Below are 20,207 nucleotides of genomic sequence, written 5' to 3'. Positions count from 1 at the left end.
TTTGCCTAATCTGAAAAGTATTTATCATCATTAGAATGACTTGAATATTTAACGGCTTATCATAAACACGACACACATGTATTAGTAACATATTTGTATAACTGTTTTGGAGCCATTTGATGTAATGTAATTCGATTTGCATATAAATAAACTTTAATTAACACAACAAAATGTGTGATTTACGCACCAGTTAAACTTGATTTATCAATTACATTTCGCATGAAACATATTCATACAGGCTGATTGGAGAAGTACTTTTGGAAAGGTGTGTGCAGATAACAAAAAATATACATTTAGAATAAATGTCACTAACCCTACATAGAATCACAATATCAGTTGATTGACCATATAGAATCAAAATGCATAACCAAAATAGATAGCTAAAAACACCACAAAGCATCCAACACACAAACACACGAAGGCACGCCAACATATAAGGGTATGTAGGATAAAAATAGTTTGGAAAAGTTAATTATCTAATTCCACTTTTTACATATTGTTCTATTAATAAAGGTAGAAAATTTCCCAAGTTTTGATCGGAATTTGAACTTTGAATGCTTTGTAAAAATTAAATGACTTTGCAGGCAAAAAAGTTGATCTAATTCCAAGATTTGAAAAAACGTTTATGTCTTATTCGGTCGATTATGTGGTGTCTTTTTAGATCTTGATGTTAAAAAAGAAAATGCGTACCTGCTGGAGAAATCGTCAGGTTTTTAACTTTTTACTACACATTTCATTTACATTTACATACACCTTACTATCTATTCTATATGATAGTTGACTTGATGATAGTTAGGCTTGCATTAGTGAAGGTTGTGTGTAGTAGTTTTGATTGGTGGTAGTAGATCTATTACAATATTTACTAAAAAAATGAAACCAAAGGATTGGTGCAATGAAGATTTGCCACTAACGACAACTAGTGATGAAGCAGCTAAATTGTTTGATGCTGTTCTAGAACAGGTGTGTATGTGTGCATATGTGTACATGTTTGTACATATGCATGCTTGTGTGTATGTACATATGCATGCTTGTGTGCATCTATGAATGTGTACGTATATTGTTTGTATAGAGATATAAATTTGTGTGTTTGTCTGTATTCATATTTGTAGATGTGTATGTTTCTGAGTCTGTGTGCGTGAGTGTGTTGTAGGAAGTGTGTATGTAAAGTAAATTGTATATGAGAATTAAGTGTTATTTTATATTATAATTAATTGAATTTAAAATATTAATTATGAACATTGTGATGGCTGATAGTGTTAGTTAGTTAATAATGTTGATTTTGCAAGCTGTTCCACTGGGAAGAGTTTGAAAGCATGGGAGGTTTACTGGGCACACTGAAACAAATGATTGATTCTGATCCTGATTTTGGTTTCTTTATATAATTTTAGCATTCATCAGACTTTATTTTCTAATCATTTTAATATTTAATCTTTTTGTTTATATTTTAGAGTTCAATAAATGTCAAATATTAACTTGCTTTTTTCCTTTCAAATAAATTTTTCTGTGATGGGACATGTGCTGTTAAACTCCATACAATTCCTGGGAACCACCAGCAATCCTCTGACAAATAAAGAATTTCGAGAAAGTCTCGACCTGACATACAGACTGGCCATTGAAAATGTCAATCTTTCCGAAAGGGAGAAGCTGCATGTTGATGCTCTGAGAAAGTTAGATGAGGGGTTCGTTTGTTTTCTCTTTTTCTCGTTTTTCTTTTTCATTTTTCTGTTTTTTATGCTTAATCATCTGTGTTTACATGTTTGATAATTGAAACAGTTGAACAGTTAGTGTGTGTGTACACACCACAAACACGCACGCACGCACACACACACACACACGCACACTCTGACACAGCAATGCAAACATGTGCACACAGATTTATGGGTAAGGCCTCAACAATCTGGGAAAGAATCCTGCAGAGCCATCCAACAGATCCACTGGCACTGAAATTAGCTGCCGAGTCATATTTCTACCTTGGTTACAAAAGGGACCTGAAAGGTTCTATTGAGAGGGTACAAGACAAGTGGAGCCCTCAAGTACCCTACTGGCACTTCCTCTTTGGGATGAAGGCTTTTGGATGCTGTGAGAATGAGGAGTATGAAGAGGCTGAGAGATTGGCCAAAGAGGTTGAGCCAGTCACTTTTAAAACATTTTTTATTTGATTTTTCTTAGTAATTGAATTGTTTCAGAAGTTCTTTTTAATTACACGTGTGTCCATCTTCAAACATGTAACTAAAAAATTAAACGTTTTTATTTGCGAGTAATTAATTTGTACTTCTTTAAAATGTTTCATCAAGTTTTATATTTTTATCAAAAGATATGCAATTGTTCAAATATTTTCATACTAAGACCACCTCATCTTTTAATTATGTCAAAAAACGTTCATTTTAGTTATAATTAATTAATTAATTAGTTATATAATTAATTAATTAATATTGTTAGGGCCTGAAGCATTTAAGAAATGACATCTGGAGTACGCACGCACTTGCCCATGTATACGAGATGATTGGTCAGTTTAATTTGGGGGCAAAGTTTCTTGATGAAACTGTTGATGATTGGCAGGTTTCTTAATTAAGTAACTAATTATGTAATAATAATAATAATAACAATAATGATAGTATAATAATGCGAAGAATAAAATTACACTATAAGTCCTGCAACTTAATGTCTTGTCACGTTCATTGGCACAATGCAGTCTTCAACATAGAGAGAGGTGACCATGGTAGGGCCTTGGCTATATATGATGCTAAGGTATTTTATTGATTATAATTTGTTTTATTCTTTTATTTTTTGTTCGGTTGTTCCTTCATTCATTCATCCATCCATCCATCCATTTATTCACCCATTTGTTCATTCATTTGTTTTTTCATGATGGTGATGATGATGATAAAAGATTGGTCCAAGAATTCAAGAAGATCCTGATAACATGCTCAACGTTGTTGATGCTTGTTCAATATTATACAGATTGATGTTGGAAGGTTAGTTGATTGAATGGTTGTTGATTGGTTAGTTGATGATTGGTTGATTGATTGATTGGTCGATCGATTGATTGATTAATTGATTGATTGAATGTTTGATTGATTGATTGATTAATTGGTCGGTTGATTAATTGACTGATTGATCGATTGTTCGGATTTTATGAAGTTTTTTTCATGTTTTAAGCATCAACTTTCTTCCCCACATGTTTCCATCTACCTTCCTTTCTTTTAGACCAACAACTCATTATCTATCAATCATTCATTTTTCTATCCATTTGTTCAATCACTCATTCGGCCAGTCAATCAATCAATCAATTAATCAATTAATCAATTAATCATTCAATCAATCAATCAATCAATCAATCAATCAATCAATCAATCAATCAATCAATCAATCAATCAATCAATCAATCAATCAATCAATCAATCAATCAATCAATCAATCAATCAATCAATCAATCAATCAATCAATCAATCAATCAATCAATCAATCAATCAATCAATCAATCAATCAATCAATCAATCAATCAATCAATCAATCAATCAATCAATCAATCAATCAATCAATTAGTAGTAAATCCGACTGATCAAAAACATGTTTGGCATTAAAAAACTCCCCCGCCACAACACAACACTCCTGCTAATACGTTTCAAAGGTGTTGATTTGAAAGACAGATTTTGCGGGCTAATTAGCACCTGCGAGAACCACGCAAACGATCACGTGTACACTTTCAATGACCTTCACTTTCTCATGGTCTTCCTCGGGTCAGGTCACAGGGTGAAGGCCAGACAGTTTGTGCAGTCCATTGAGGATTATTTGAGGTCGGATGGTTATTTTATTGGTTTATTGACTGATTTGTTGATTGATGGATTGGTTGGTTGATTGATGGATTGATTGATTGGTTGATTGATTGGTTGATTGATCGTTATATATATGCTCGTTGTATTATTGTATTAATGTATTTGCTGGTATGTTTTTTTTTGATTTTTTAGTTAAGGTTTTAAAATAAACAAACAAAGGAAAATAAACTAACGAACGAACAAACAAACAAAGCACCCAGCCACACGCGAACGAATATACGATGACCTCGAGATTGGTGGGCCTCAAGTTGTCACGTGCCATGCTGGCCTATCACGAGGGCTTCTATGAAGAAGCTGTTGAGTTGTTCCGTGAGATGATGAAAGAAATTCAAGAGGGGAAATTCGGGAAAGGCCGCGAGGGGCTGGAAAAAGAGATGGGCCCTAAGGAAGCAAAATCCGGGGAGGGGCTGTTTGGAGCATTCCAGCCGTCAATCAAACGTGATTTGGTGGTTGTTATTGGGGGCAGTGACGCTCAGGTTGGTGATGATTAAGATGATGAAGATTGCGATGGTGATAATATTGTAATGATGGAAATAGTGGAAGTAGATGGTTACTATGGCGATGATGAAAAGACCTATGATAGTGGGATGGAATTTATGGTGAAATCAAAATTGGTGACAATGACAATAATGTAAAGAGCCTTAATGATGAGAATTTCAATGATGGTGATGAGGATGATGATGATGATGATCTAATTTTCTTCTTTTATAACTTCCAGCGAGATGTTTTTGCGCAGTTTTGCATACACGCTTCCATGAATTCCAAAAAGCCCGAACATCAAAGCCTGGCTCGGTCAGTGATGGCTGATGAATGAATGATGATTAACGATGGCGGTGATTTTTGGGATGGTGGTTTTGTAACGATGGCGACGACGACGAAGTTGCCGATGACGATGGAGATGATGATGGATGGCGAGTTGCTGCTGCTGCTGCTGACATCGATGATAGGGAGGAAGATGATGACGGCGATGATTAATGAAGAGGCATTCGATGACGATGATTTGAATGATCAAATTGATGATAATGTAATGGAATGGTTACCTGTAATGTATTACATAGGTTACATGTAATGTATTACATAGGTTACATGTAGTGTATTACATAGGTTACATGTAATGTATTACATAGGTTACATGATATCAATGCATCAAATTAATGACATATTTCATTTAATTTATTTTTAAATTGTAATTTTAATATTTTTTTTAATCCAGAGACTTGTTGCAGCAAAGAAAAATAATAAAACCCATATCACCCTTAACTGACAGATTGATGGCTAAATTACAATCTTGTACGAGAGATAGGTAATGATGATGATAATGATGATGATGATGACGATGATGATGACTACGATGATGATGATGACGATGATGATGACTACGATGATGATGACTACGATGATGATTATGATGGTGATGATGGTTGTGATGATAATGGTGAATAAGTGAGGATTTTTTTATTCAATTTAAAAATTCGAGTCAAAAGATACAAAATTTTTTTTAAAAAGATTTTTTAGAAGAAAAAACATTTCATTGAAAATAATTCAGAATAATAACAAGATTAATTCATAATTAATTCAATTAGTTCATAACAAATACAATTAATTCGTTATAAATTTTAAAAATCTATTTATTTATCTTTTTCGTCGCATGTTAATGATCTGACATCAATATTCATTCTAATTTATTATAAATATTGCAATACATGATCATGTAAATAATTTAGACTTACATCAGATTGACATTAGGCCGTGAAAATAAATAAAATACGTTCAGAAAAATAAGCCTAATATGTCATTGGCTTGATTCAAACGTGTTGGAGTCTCTGGCGAGGATGATTTTGAATATGATGATGATGGAGATGATGAGGATGATGGTGGGGGAGACTATGATGATGATTTTGAATATGATGATGGTGGAGACGATGGTGATGTTGGTGGTGGAGATGATGACGATGATGCCGATTATGATATTAATTATTAGATATTTATTTCCATAGTATGTTTTACAAAAATATCTATTTATTACATAGATCGAATAATAATAATTGCTAAGGTGTCCGATACGTATGTAGACTGAAAATAATTTAAACCTATTTCTGCGCCTAACCAGTTAGTTACATTTTAAAAACTGATAGATATAATACTTGCCATTACAATAGATGATATTTGAAATGAAAAAGTAAGTTGACCGACATGCACAAACAAACAAACACATAAACAAACAAACACACAAACGAACAAACAAACACAGACGGAAACGAATAGAAGAGACATGCTGGCAAGAAGAAATGTTGAATGAACGTAGTAACGAACGGCTATGTAGCTATGTTGGCTAACCAAGCAGAAATAAATACGTAAGATGAAATGGAAGAATGATACACATGCTTTTTCTTTTCTACTTTCTTTCTCTCTCTCTCTCTCTCTCTCTCTCTCTCGCTACGTACATACAAACACATAATGCATGCTTTATGTTTACACAAACACTCACACACCACACACAAGCATACACGCACACCAAACACATAAAATGTCAATATAACTAATAAACTAATATTATAGATGAAAAATTAATGTCATTTATGATGCATTAATTAGAGTATAAATTAATTTATGGATGCGTCGTAAATAACCCACGCGTTCCAAATCACGTATGACATTTTGCATATACAGCATAAAAATAATTATGGATGATTTATTTCTGCTGGGAATGTATGAGCGAACCGTATGCTTTTTTTTTCAATCTCTAATTTGTATTCTATCTTTATCTTCTCTATGTCTTTTTTCTATAAATCTCTGTATCTATTTCTTCTTCATTACTTTTTATTTATTCTCTCTTTCTTTTCCTCTCTCCTTCTCTCTCTCTCTTCCTCCTCTCTTTCTTTTACGAGGTGGACCCCTCGTGATCACCGGTAGCAGAGGGACTATGTTTAGATGCATTCGCGGTCTTTGATTGGTTGGCGGAACTTTCGAAATAACTACCTCTCATTGGACTAGGGAAGAGGTCTCGCCTACTGATGGCAGGAGCCCTTCTTATCAGACCCAGCACGCCATCTCGCAACAACAACTTTTCGGCACTTTTGCTGTTTCGCACCCGAATTAAACGACCCTTGGATTGTTGTTGTTGTAGCTGCTGCTTGAGATGTGGTTGAAGTAACAATTTTTGTTGTGGTTGGTGAGGTAGCTGTTGTTGTTGTTGTTGTTGTTGTTGTTGTTGTTGTTGTTGTTGGTAAATGAAGGATGATTGCGGATAGATTTGTAAGGAATACTTTCTTGATCTTCGTTGCTGCTGTCGTTGATGCGGCTGTTGTTGCTGGTGTGTTAGATGTAGAAATTGATGAGGATGAAATAGATTGTGTTGTAGCTGTTTTTGTTGTTGTAATGATTGTTGTTCTTGTGGCTGTTGTTGTTGTTGTTTGTCAAGTTGCTTCAGCTGCTGCATTTGCTTCTGCCTGGTGAACTCGGACAGCAACTCAGCAATGGACGTGTGACCCATCTGGAGCGCTATGTCCTCTGCCAGGAAGCCATTCTGACCAAACATTCATTTGTTTATATTTGTTTTAATTTTATAAAACAAAGTATAACAATCTCGATAATTTCTAATTTCATTTTGCACCTCCGTGATCAGACCCCGTTTGAATGAACGAATGATACAAAAAATAGAAGTCGCCGTTCATATTTTCATATAAATAATTCCACAAATAATGAATTATTTGCTGTTTTATTCAGCCATTTTTCCTTAAATACGTTTTTAAAAAATTGAATTTCGTTCAATGTACCCAACCTTTCAATTTAAAAATTTTATTTGGTCCGGGTAAATAATAAGAACAAGATCAATATTTATTCAAGTAAATGGGGATTTAACTAAGATCTACAGAAAGCGGAAAACGAGATAAAGAAAACTGGAAAGAGAGTGAGAGAGAAAGAGATAGACAGACAGATGGAGATAAAACGAAAAATAGTTTCTTCGGAATTAATTACATTTTCGGATTAGTTCCTGTAGATGCAAGTTAGCCATCCTTCCTTCCTTCCTTCCTTCCTCTCATTCATTCATTCATTCATTCATTCATTCATTCATTCATTTATTTGTTTTTTTTATTAATGCATTCATTCATTAAGTACATCCATTCATTAAATCTACCGTTGATGAAGTGTTTAAACACAACCAACAACCACGCATTATTATAACATACGTGCTGGACACATACATAAACATACACACCTACAAGCAAGTATACACATACACACGTACAAACAAACATACCGTTGTTTTGATAGTTGGATCGGCACCGTGTGCCAATAGCAAGGTAACAATTTCCTGATGGCCACCTTGTGACGCCATGTACAATGCAGTGAAGTGATCCTGATAACGATAATAACGACGATGATAGTAAAGATGATGATGGCGACAATGACAAACATGCACATACATACTCATACAAACATACATACACATACCTAAAGACAAATAAACACGCAGTAGTTTTGATAGTCGGGTGGACACTATGATAAGGATGATGATAACAATGATACTGATAATGATATAGATGATCACCACGCTACAAACCTCATTGCACTCGCACGTGTCGTTTAGTTGCACCACATTCTTTAAAAGAACTTTAACAATTTCAACGTTTCCAGACAAGCAGGCTGTATGCAGGGCCGTGTTGCCCTTCTGCGTATCAAATAATTAGGACGCGGATTAAAATATGATTGAAATGATTAGAACGTGATTAAAAGGATTACAATGGCATTAAAATGAAAATACAGATAGTTGTAATAACGATGATGATAATGGAAAATGTATATGTTTTCAGTTTTGGAATTTTAATTCTTCTACATCATAAGTTTTTATATTTATACTTCGGCTTTTGACATTTGCTGTCAATGTTTTTGTTCGGAGCAAATCCCATAACGATGTATCTCGTAATGTTGAGTTGGTTTACCTTTTTCGTCTCAATGTTTATGTTTGTTTATGTTTGCTTAATTTTGTTTATGATTGTTTAATTTTGTTTACGATTGTTTAATTTTGTTTATTTTTGTTTCTACGTCACCTCATAAAGTATTTAAATTTAAGAAAGGTTATTTTTTTGGTCAAAAAAATAAAAATTTTTCTTCAGAGAAAGGCGTTAAAGAAGAATGATGGCTGCACGGGCGTATGCGTATATAAGTGTGCATGTGTGTATGTATGTGTGTGTGTACGTATGTGTTTATGTGTTTGCGTATGTTTGTCTTTGCATGCGTGGCATCATGCGTGTAGGTGTGTGTGTATAAGCGTCTGTGTTATTTTTATGGAATGTTTTTCGTGTAATATAACATGTGAATTTTATGTAAAACAAAGTAACGATCTTTCGGTACAAAAGTTGCTCGTATAAAGGAGCGTGTTAGTGCCTATTTACCGAAACAATTGAGTTTTTTTAGTCGTAATACGTTAGTTTTATATCTGCTTCTTTATACATTTTAGTCAGTAAGAATGTGATAAAAGAGAGACACACGTGAATGTACCTTATGTTTTTTCACTGACGATAGAAAATCTTTCCTTTTGTTATCTTTTGCTAGATTTTTTTTTTAAAAGTTTGGAATCAGAACAGACGCCTCTGTTGGGTACACGCGTAGATACGTGCAAACATACGCACATATATACGTACATGCCAACATATCATATAATCATACCAAGTATGCACTAGAACAAGTACACACCAGTACGACGTACGTACATGATACAATCACATACGCTTGTACGCAAGCATACATGCACAACACACACACACACACACACACGCATCTGCATATACACATGTGCGTACGTAGGGAGAAAAAACAATTTTTCACAGAGGATTGTTTTCTAATTGATTAAAACAGAGAAAATAAAGAATAAATAAATGCAAAATGATGAATGGACGGCTGGGACAGAAGGTGAATTGATGGATGAATGGAAAGCAATATCGGCGCGTAACTATCATGGCCGTCTCGTGCGTGTACACAAAATTTGTTGTACAACATCCAACGAACACGCTTGTACATCAATTATTTCTCGTAACATCTTTTCAAGAAGTTGCGCAAGGATGTTAATTAGATGTACACCGAACCAATTCATAATTATCACGAATATCTCGCATTCTTTTCGTAATATGTGCCCTAAGTATACGACAGTTGCATGTATCCAATCTATGATTTATACGCATGTACACAAACACACACATACCACAAAAACACACACATATACCACAAAAACACACACACATATCACAAAAACACACACAACACACACATATACCACAAAAACACACACATCACACACACACACACAATATACAACATGTTGATGTAGATTTATTATGCAAGATTGTTTGAAGACAAGTTATAGAGTTTAAGCAATGAATGAAGTTAATGCAATGATGAGGATGATGGTCGGGGCGAGGACTCTGTGATGATTGTGATAACAATTCTGAGGCTCATTCAATGGTGGCGGTTAATCATAACAAAAGATGGATGAAAAATAAATAAGACGATTAACGAGAGAGCAATTTGATATGCAATCTCAACGCAGCTCCCACCATGCACCATGCACAAGCGCATGCAATTAATTTTTATGAATGTCGTAAAATGTATAACATTTTTATTGAACATTGGACGTTGTTGAGGCTCTTTAAAATGAAGATGACGATGAAGCAGAGCTGATGACCATTTAATTACTACTCACCATCATCATGATGGGATGGAGATGATGTCAGAACGGTTGTGGAGTGACCAGGATGAAGAGGAGGATGACGACGACGACGATGATGATGATGAAAGGATGGCGATGAAACGACGGAAACGATGGAGAAGGATGATGATGATATGATGATGACATCTTGATGATAACCATGATGGAGGAAGTGGAAGTTTTAAAAGGATAACAAAGAACAGGAATGTTAAAAATGATGACGGTGATAATAATGCTAATGACGTCAGTGATGTGGCTAGTTAGAACAGCAATATCGTTTTTGAAAAATAGCCTTTTTACGTGTGAATTTTATGTACGTACGAAGGAATGTACGATATGTGCGCGTGTGTGCGTGTGTGTGTGTGTGGGCATATATGTTTGTATGCATATGGTATTTTTTTTAGAAATACGCGGTGTCGAGCGTATGATGCACCATTTTCTGGGTACAGAGGCAATAATTATTTTCGCGAGCGGGCATTTGTTGGCGAATAAAATGTTGTTGGCTGGTCTGGTAGAATGTACAACATGAGTTAGCGATGATGATGATGGTTATGATGTTGATTATGGTGGTGGTGATGATGGCGATGCTGATGTTTGATGATGGTGGTGGTGGTGATGATGATGGAGATGACAATGAGATTGATGATGATGATGATGGTGGTGATGATGAAGATGATGAAGAGAATGGTGATGGTGGTGAAGATGACGATGAAAATGATGATGGTGGTAATAATGATGATGATAGTGATGGTGATGATGATGATGGAGAGAAAAAATGTAAACAAAAAATATGAGAAGACTTCAGACATTAACTCGAAGATTATTAAAGTACACTGCTGGTGAAAATAACTCCAAAATTATCATCGGTGACGATGTGTTATGATGATGTTGATTTATGTAGATGATGATATGATATTGGTGATGATAAGATGTTAATTGGAATTGTGATGATGACAAACAACATAACTTTGATGTCAATATTGTAATGCTGTGACGTAGTGAGGTGACGATGATTATGATAGTGGTGACGACGATGATGATGAGTAGAATATTAAGTATGGTTAGTTATTAAGGGAAAAGAGCTTTCAAATTGTGACAAATGTTAACATGAGGTAGAAGCTGTCATGGCGGCTGATGGGTGAGTGAGAGAGTGAATGAATGCGTGAATGAGTGCGTGAGTGAGTGAATGAGTGAGTGAGTGAGTGAGTGAGTATTTGAATGAGTGAATGTGGAATGAGCAAATAAATTAAAAAGTTAATATGCAAATGAGTACAAAATGCAGCAAAATAAACAAATGAAAGGTAAACAAAATACGCAAACTTGAATAAATGTATTATTATTATATGTTATATGATCATTTATATAGCGCTTAATAAAAACATTCTCATAGGCGCTTTACAACTATGGCAATTTTCTACAAGGAAAAAAGATATGTCTTCAATTGACTCTTGAACTGGGGAAGTGTCAGACCAGACCGGCGCAAAAAATATGGAAGTTCATTCCAATGCCTTGGTCCATAAACTGCAAAACTACGTGATGCAATTTTTAATTTAGTAACCGGGACCACTAACAAGTTTCCCCGATCTGATCGTAGGCCAGTTTTTAAAGAAATCGATGATCTGTCAATCAACATTTCGGACAGATATTGCGGAGCCAATCCGTTTAAGCATCTATAAACCAAAACACAGACTTTAAAAACAATTCTTTTGCTGACCGGCAACCAATGCAACTCCGACAGAAGTGGGCTAATATGTTCAACACGACTAGCACCAACAACAATTCTTGCAGCTCTATTCTGAACCATCTGCAACTTAGCAATCTTATGTTTCGAAACACTATAAAACAAACTATTACAATAGTCCAATCTAGAATGTATGTACGAATGAATCAGAGTAACCATGGTTGATCTGTTCAAACTCTTTTTAATTCGATACAATTGCCGCAATTGAAATGAACAAGATTTTACCAAAACCTTTATATGTTCACCCATACATAGATTTTTATCTATTTTAAAACCCAAAACTGTAGCCATTTTTCCAAAATCAATAATCATATCACTTATTTTCACAAAATCAACGTTAATCCTAGAGGTTTGCTGCCAAGTTCCAACTGGTACCAGCTGAGTTTTTTCCCGATTCAATTTTATACCATTCAAACCCATCCACCCATCCAGTGCACCCAAACAATCCAACATTCTTTCAATCAGAAAATCAAACTCCCCAGTCGCCGCACTTGCAATTATCTGAACATCATCTGCATAAGCAAAACCCTTTAAAGAAAATTCATCAATGAGATACATAATATCGGCTGTATATAATGTAAAAAGAAGCGGGCCTAAAACAGACCCCTGGGGAACCCCAGACAAAGCATCAACTGTATTTGACCAAGAATTATTATAATAAAACTGCTGGGTACGTTTGCACAAATAAGATTTGAAAAATTCCAAAGCTAAGTCACAGACACCGTAACTTAAACATAATCGACGTAACAGTGTATCATGATTTACACAGTCAAATGCGGCACTCATATCAAATAGAGTCAGAAGAGAGACCTGATTGCGATCAGAAGCCTCAAAAAGTTCCGACAATACCTGTAACAAGGCCGTCTCCGTCGAATGAAAGCGTCTGAAACCAGATTGATTATTCGGAAAAAAGTTATTATTATTTAAATACTTTAGAAATTGTTTATGAACAATTCTTTCTAAAACCTTCGAAATAAAAGTTAAATTCGAGACAGGTCGAAAACTTTTAAGTTCATTCATGTCTAAAGACGCATGCTTCTGAAGAGGAATAATAATTGCATGCCTATAAACAGCTGGAAATGTGCCTGTTAACAGACACAAATTAATTAATTCCGTAAAATAGGGCACAAAATAATCTATATATTGTTTAAAAATATTAGCAGGCATACAATCAATCATACAGGAGGTTGACGGAGAACTAATTACAAAGGTTCTAACTTCAGACTGCGATACCCGCGAAAATTCACAAAATTTTATGTCAACATTAGACCTACACTTTATAGTAGGCTCTCCAGCTACAGATATATTGTTTTTTATCCCTTCAATTTTTTTAATGAAAAATTCAACGAAATCGTTAGCTGTATGGGTCATAGTACAATCATTTGATGACTCTTTACATAAAATTTTATTTAAAATTCTCCATAACTTTTTAGGATCATTAGCATTTTCATCAACCAATTTTTTCCAATAATTTTCTTTTTTCTCCCTGAAATATTTGTTTTTTAACCTTAATGATTCAACCCACAATTTTTTGTCCCCCATTCTATAATGTAATCTATATTTTCTTTCTGCCCTTCGACAATCACGCCCTATCTTACGACACTCACCATCATACCAAGGTGCAGTCGCCACAATTTTTCAACCATATGAATCGGTGCAACAGCATCAGCAATTTTTAATAATTCATTATTAAATAGCTCAGCAGCTTCATTTGCATCAATAATATCACAAAATTTAACAATTGGTGATTCTTGAATTAATGAAATCAATTTATTTTTATCAATTCGATTCCAAGAGCGCACTGATTTTTTCATCTTACGAGAAAGCGGACGTGATATAGGTAAACACGCCGTTATCAAACTATGATCCGAGTGTACCCCACTCGGATATATCTTGATATCATTAACCGACATTTGATAACCAGACACGATGAGGTCTAGTATGCCTCCTAAATTATGCGTAGACTCATTTATGACATTACGCATTAGAAACAGATCAAACAAATTATTAAGGCGGATAGTGTGACCACAATCACACTATCACACTCAATATGTATATTGAGATCACCCAATAAAATTACTTTATCACATAGTGATGTTACAAATTCTAATATTGAAGACAGTTTCTCAAAAAATAATGAAGATATCATTACAGAGCCAGGCTGATACATCGCCAAAAAAAGTATTTTAACTTTATCAATTGTCAAGGCAAGACAAAGTGCCTCGAATGATGAAAAAACAGGTACATTTATTTTTTCAAATTTGTACCAATTTCGAAAAAAAATTATTAACCCCCCATGGTATGGATCATTTACTCTTAAATAATCAACAAACATATATCCAGGTGGCATTGACATTTTCACCGATATATGATCAGAGGAACCATGCCACGATTCAACGATAACAAAAATTTCCAGACCCTCCATTAATAATTGATATACATCCCCCTATTTAGTAATAATTGACCTAATATTTAATAACCCAAATTTTACCCCATTATTAACCAACCCAACACTATATTTAAATATGTGTCACATGTATGTATGTATGTATGTATGTACGTATGTATGTATGTATGTATGTATGTATGTATGTATGTATGTATGTATGTATGTATGTATGTATGTATGTATGTATGTAAGTATGTAAGTATGTATGTATGTATGTATGTATGTATGTATGTATGTATGTATGTATGTATGTATGTATGTATGTATGTATGTATGTATGTATGTATGTATGTATGTATGTATGTATGTATGTATGTATGTATGTATGTATGTATGATTGTATTAATGAATGCACGAATGAATGAATGAACGAATGAATGAATGACTAAATAGATAATAAAAATAACAAGATAAACAAAGAATTTTATAAGGGCAATTGGAAGAAACAATTAGTGAAACGGTTAAGCGTGCATGCAAATGATATATGCAGGCCATCATCATCACCATTGCCACTACCAACATCACCACCATCCTCATCATCATCATCATCATTAGCAACAACTAACACGTGACCGAGCGTTGATAGAAGCCCCTCTCCTTAGCAGCATCTCCATCATCTCACTATCTCCCCTTTTAGAAGCGAAGTGGATTGCTCTAAGGCCAGACTGATGATGATAATGATGATGTTAGTGAAAATGATGATGTTGATGATGATGTTAATGTTGATGATGATGATAATAATGATGATGTTGACAATGAGTCGACATTGATTGATAGCAGTGTTAACAGTAATTCCGCTCGTGATAGCTACAACATGATAACAATGATTATGATAATGAGTGAAAATGATGAAGAAGATGATGGGTTTGATGCTGATAAAACTCTTTTTTCATTGCGAGTTATTTTTGCCAAATTAATGACTGTCCAAACTGAATCAATATTATTTCAGATTATTTTATTTGTCTACAATAATTAGCGTCTAATCATATCATCATTGTTGATAAAATATGATGAAGATGATAATGACCATCTTCATATCACCATCGCCAAAACTATCCATCCACTATCATAGTCATCTTCATCATCATCTTCATCATCGTCATCAACTTCATTTATCATCACAACCACAGTAACAACGTTAATCACAATCATCTTTATCATCATTATCACCATCATTATTATTATCATCATCATAATAACCATCATCATAACCATTATCATCATCATAACCATCATCCTCATCATCGTCGTCGTCGTCATCATCATCATCATCATCATACCAAATTGGCAACATCAACAATCTTCATCTTCTTCCTCTTCTCTATCATCATCACCAGCATCTTCTCAGACTCCTCAACACTTCCCAAGTAGACACAACGATGGAAAGCTTTTATCTGTGTGTGTGTGTTTGTGTGTGTGTTTTTATATCTGTGTGCGTTTATGTGTGAGTGTGTGTGTGTGTATGTGTGTGTGTGTGTGTGTTGAAACAATAAAAATAATGTTTGCATTGAAAGTTGTCGCAATGGACAGAATTTTTTTTTTACAACCTTAGCTGAAATCTCTGAACGGTGGTAACACTCGAGCAGTATTTGTCGCGGTAGCTAAGTAGTAATTCATAGGTTCATGGTAGTGTATTTACATTTAGTAGTTATATAAGTTGTAATAACAACAGAAGGAGTAGCTGCAGTAGTAGTAGTTGCTGCTGCAGTATCAGCAGCAATAGTAGTAGTAGTAGTAAAGTAGCAGCAGTAGTCATAAAAGCGGCATGCGGCAACAGTAGAAACAGAAGTAGTAGTAGTAGCAGTAAAATTAGTAATAGTAGTAGTGGTAGTGTCAGTAATAGTAGTGCCAAGTAGAGAAATGTTATTAATCATGCCTTCACGCTTTGCCATCAAAATGATTTAAACCCAAGTTCACTTTTAAGCTTTCGAATGATGATGGAAAGGAGGACGGCAATGATAATGATAGCGTTGTTTAGTGCCTATGATGTTATTAATAATACACACACACAAACACACACATATAATATAATAATTTATGTATCCAAGAGATTGAAGGACACAATGTTAGTGATGGCAGACCACGTAGGCAGAGTTGATGATGGTGATAATGACGATGGTGATGAGAATGATGACACCTTATCTGGTGATAAGGATGATGAAAGTGCAATAATACAGCGATGCATTTATAATTGAATTGCTCCGAAGATTTGTACGCTATGATGGCTACCGCAATATGAGGGTTTATGAACATTTCTGCTGAAATGGTGAGTACGATGATGATGGAATAATAATGACAATGGTAATAATAGCAATAATAATAATAATAAAAACAATAATAATAATAATCATTGTTATATCTTTTATTTCTTTTATTGTTGTTGTTGTTGTCATCATTGTCATTGTAAAGATATAAAGGGTTATAATTTATAATTTCCGCTGAGGATTGGTTGCTATTGACAGCCTACCAACTCTCTCCCTCTCTCTCTCTTTTTCTCTCTCTTTTTTTTGCTCTCTCTCTTTTCTTTGCCACTCAGTATCTCACTCATTTTGCCCCAATCATAAAAAGGTGGTGGCGTAGATAGCGATGGAAAGATGGAAAAAGTGAGAAAAGAAAAAATGAAATAAAAGAAATAAGAAGGATAATGAAATAAAACAAACTGATGAAAAACAGATAACACAAAAAAACAAAACTGTGTATTAAAAACAAGGGAAATGAGAGAGAGAGAGAGAGAGAGAGAAATAATAATGATGATCATCAGAGTAAAATAAGAAAATGGATAAAATATAATAATGAAAGAGCATAGATAAACAGAGAAAGATGAAGGTGATGATTTAGTTAAATGCTGGTACTAAAGAAATATGCATAAACAATTTTATGACGATGATATAGCAATGAACGCAACACACACAAAGAAAAGAACTACGAGTGAGTGAGATTGTGCTGATGAAATAGAACATTGTGACGATGATGATGAATGATAAGTAAAATAAAAATGATTGCCGAGACAAAAAATAAATGAGCGAGTGTAGAAAAAACCCAAAAGGTAGATAAATAATTTTTGAAACTTATTTTTAGGGCATTCACCATATGTGTCAACATCGTCTTCAACGACAGTATCATCATCATCATTGGCATCGTCATCATTTTATCATCATCATCATCATTCTCATCCTCTTCATCATAGTAGCATCATCTGGCTCTTACGTGACCTCAGCTTGCTTCGCTTATTACGATTGGACTGTTTTGAAAATTTTATTTAAAACCATTTTTCTTGAGTTTGTTTCAAGTCGCTTGTATGTATGTATGTATGTATGTATATATGTATGTATGTATGTATGTATGTATGTATGTATGTATGTATGTATGTATGTATGTATGTATGTATGTATGTATGTATGTATGTATGTATGTATGTATGTATTTATGTATGTATGTATCTATGTATGTATGTGTGTGTGTGGGTGGGTGGGTGGTGTGTGTGTGTATGTATTGTTGTTTCGTAGGTATACAAATAAATTAATTTGATATTCTTCCACATGTATCTATGTACATGTATAAAAACACAGGGTATTTAGGGTATAAATATTAACGGATGCGTTTATATGTGATTACGTATTCAACATAGTATATATGTATACAATGTTGGTGTAGTGTTTATAATATAAACAACTATCTATTCTATTTTGGTATGTTCAAACTTTTCAACCTACATAATCAACAAAAACAAAATCGAAGTAATATAAAAATACAAATAAAATGTATAGACATACAAACCAAGATTCTTGCAAAAAAAATACACAAAAGATACCAAAACAGAGCTGTGAATACCGAAGAATAGCGTGAAATACCTCTAAATACCAGCCTACGACTGACATCCGCGTATAATAAAGTCGCAAATGTGTATGAATGCCTTCGGTTGTTTTGGTTGTTTTGGTTATTTTTATTAGTTTTATTTCTTTTATTATTTTTGTTATTTTGTTATTCTTATTTTGTGTTATTCTTATTAGTTTTGTTTTTCTTATTATTTCTATGTGGGTTTTTTTGTTATAAATCTTCATCGTCGTCGTCATCATCATTAAAATGACGATAATAATAATCATGTGATGATGATATTTTCACATTCATCATCATCATTATCATCATGGTCTTCGCATCATCGTCATAATCATCTCATCATTATCATCATCATCCTTTTCTTCTTTTCGTCATCGTCATCACCTGTAATCGTGACGTCATTAAACTTCCGGTGCGAAACTGATGATGACCGCCGCCGGGGAATAATGTTATTAATAACGAATATTAAATAGTAATAACTATAATAATAATAATTATTATTATTAGAATTATTATTAATATTATTATTGTTATTATTAGAATTATTATTATTAATGTATTTATAAATTATAATAACGAATATTAAATAATATTAATAATAATAAAACAACTATAATAATAATTGTTATTATTATTACATATATTATTATTACTGTTTTTGTATTTATTAATTATAAGATTAAATAATATAAAGGAAAGATTTTCTGTTGCGTTCGGCTTGCTAATTTCGAGCTTGAAGTGTAGTAAGTAACAACGCTGGTGTTTACTTATTATTTAGTGATCTGTAACAAAATGTTCCTAATACCAAGAAAAGATTGTGGCCCCATAAAACCGGGTTCACAGTATGCACTTAGGTACTGTATTCTATTGTATGAAAGACAAAGCAAAATGAAATATTTTTGGCTAAATTTTGCCTTAAATTGTTGAGTCTATTCATTTTTACTGAATTGATGTTGTTTTTATGGTTTTTAACATAAAATTTGAATAATATTTAATTCATATTGCATAGTTTATCTTTTTAATATTGTCAAAATATTCTACCTCATCACCACCAAGACCGCAACATGCAGCTCCATCATCATCATCATCACCGACATCATCAGTGACGTCATCGTTTTTATCACCATCATTATTATCATTATTGGGAGTAGCAGCAGTAGTGGTAGTAGCAGTAGCAGTAGTAGTAGTAGTAGTAGTAGTAGTAGTAGTAGTAGTAGTAGTAGTAGTAGTAGTAGTTCCATCTATCTTGTTTTCGATTAATTTAGTGGGTTCTGCGTTAATGTTGATGTTGTTTTTGTTTTCGTCATTACTCTTGTTGTTGTTGTTGTTGTTAATGTTATTACTGTTGTTGTCGATGTTTTTAATGTTGTTATCCTCGCCATTGCTGCTGCTAATGTTGTTGTTGTTGTTGTTGTTGTTGTAGGTAGACATTTTAATGAGTAAAATACTAATAATTCTATTACGATGATGATATGGTTTTCTAAATGTGAAAATGAATCGTCATCCTATATTTATAACTAAGCATAACGATGGTGGTGATCATAATAACATTAATAATAACAAATAGCAAACAAACTCCTTATTTTTCTGACAGCTAGTGTTGCTAGCAGTGATGTTGTTCTTATTTTGATCAGAGGT

General features: G+C 33.7%; 2 protein-coding genes across 2 annotated transcripts; one reads left to right on the top strand and one right to left on the bottom strand.

Moving 5' to 3' along the window:
* Window positions 1-1,503: 1,503 nt before the first annotated feature.
* Window positions 1,504-5,590, top strand: HELRODRAFT_94141 (hypothetical protein; the record flags this gene model as incomplete). The annotated part of the gene is made up of 10 exons (XM_009017715.1): window positions 1,504-1,679; window positions 1,874-2,123; window positions 2,440-2,559; window positions 2,650-2,748; window positions 2,891-2,975; window positions 3,632-3,797; window positions 4,030-4,312; window positions 4,555-4,628; window positions 5,050-5,151; window positions 5,209-5,590. The coding sequence occupies 9 exons, from the start codon at window positions 1,507-1,509 to the stop codon at window positions 5,141-5,143; spliced, it is 1,344 nt and encodes a 447-aa protein (XP_009015963.1). The 3' UTR covers window positions 5,144-5,151; window positions 5,209-5,590.
* Window positions 5,591-6,717: 1,127 nt separating this feature from the next.
* Window positions 6,718-20,000, bottom strand: HELRODRAFT_160782 (hypothetical protein; the record flags this gene model as incomplete). Its single annotated transcript, XM_009017714.1, has 8 exons — window positions 6,718-7,362; window positions 8,098-8,196; window positions 8,401-8,508; window positions 13,502-13,602; window positions 14,103-14,319; window positions 15,299-15,397; window positions 16,013-16,126; window positions 19,611-20,000. The coding sequence occupies 8 exons, from the start codon at window positions 19,998-20,000 to the stop codon at window positions 6,718-6,720; spliced, it is 1,773 nt and encodes a 590-aa protein (XP_009015962.1).
* Between the last annotated feature and the right edge of the window lie 207 nt (window positions 20,001-20,207).

The sequence above is a fragment of the Helobdella robusta genome (assembly GCF_000326865.2).
Source record: "Helobdella robusta unplaced genomic scaffold HELROscaffold_2, whole genome shotgun sequence".
NCBI classification, from domain to species: Eukaryota; Metazoa; Annelida; class Clitellata; order Rhynchobdellida; family Glossiphoniidae; genus Helobdella; species Helobdella robusta.
Note: the sequence above shows the minus strand (reverse complement) of the source record. Positions and strands in the feature narration are given on the sequence as shown.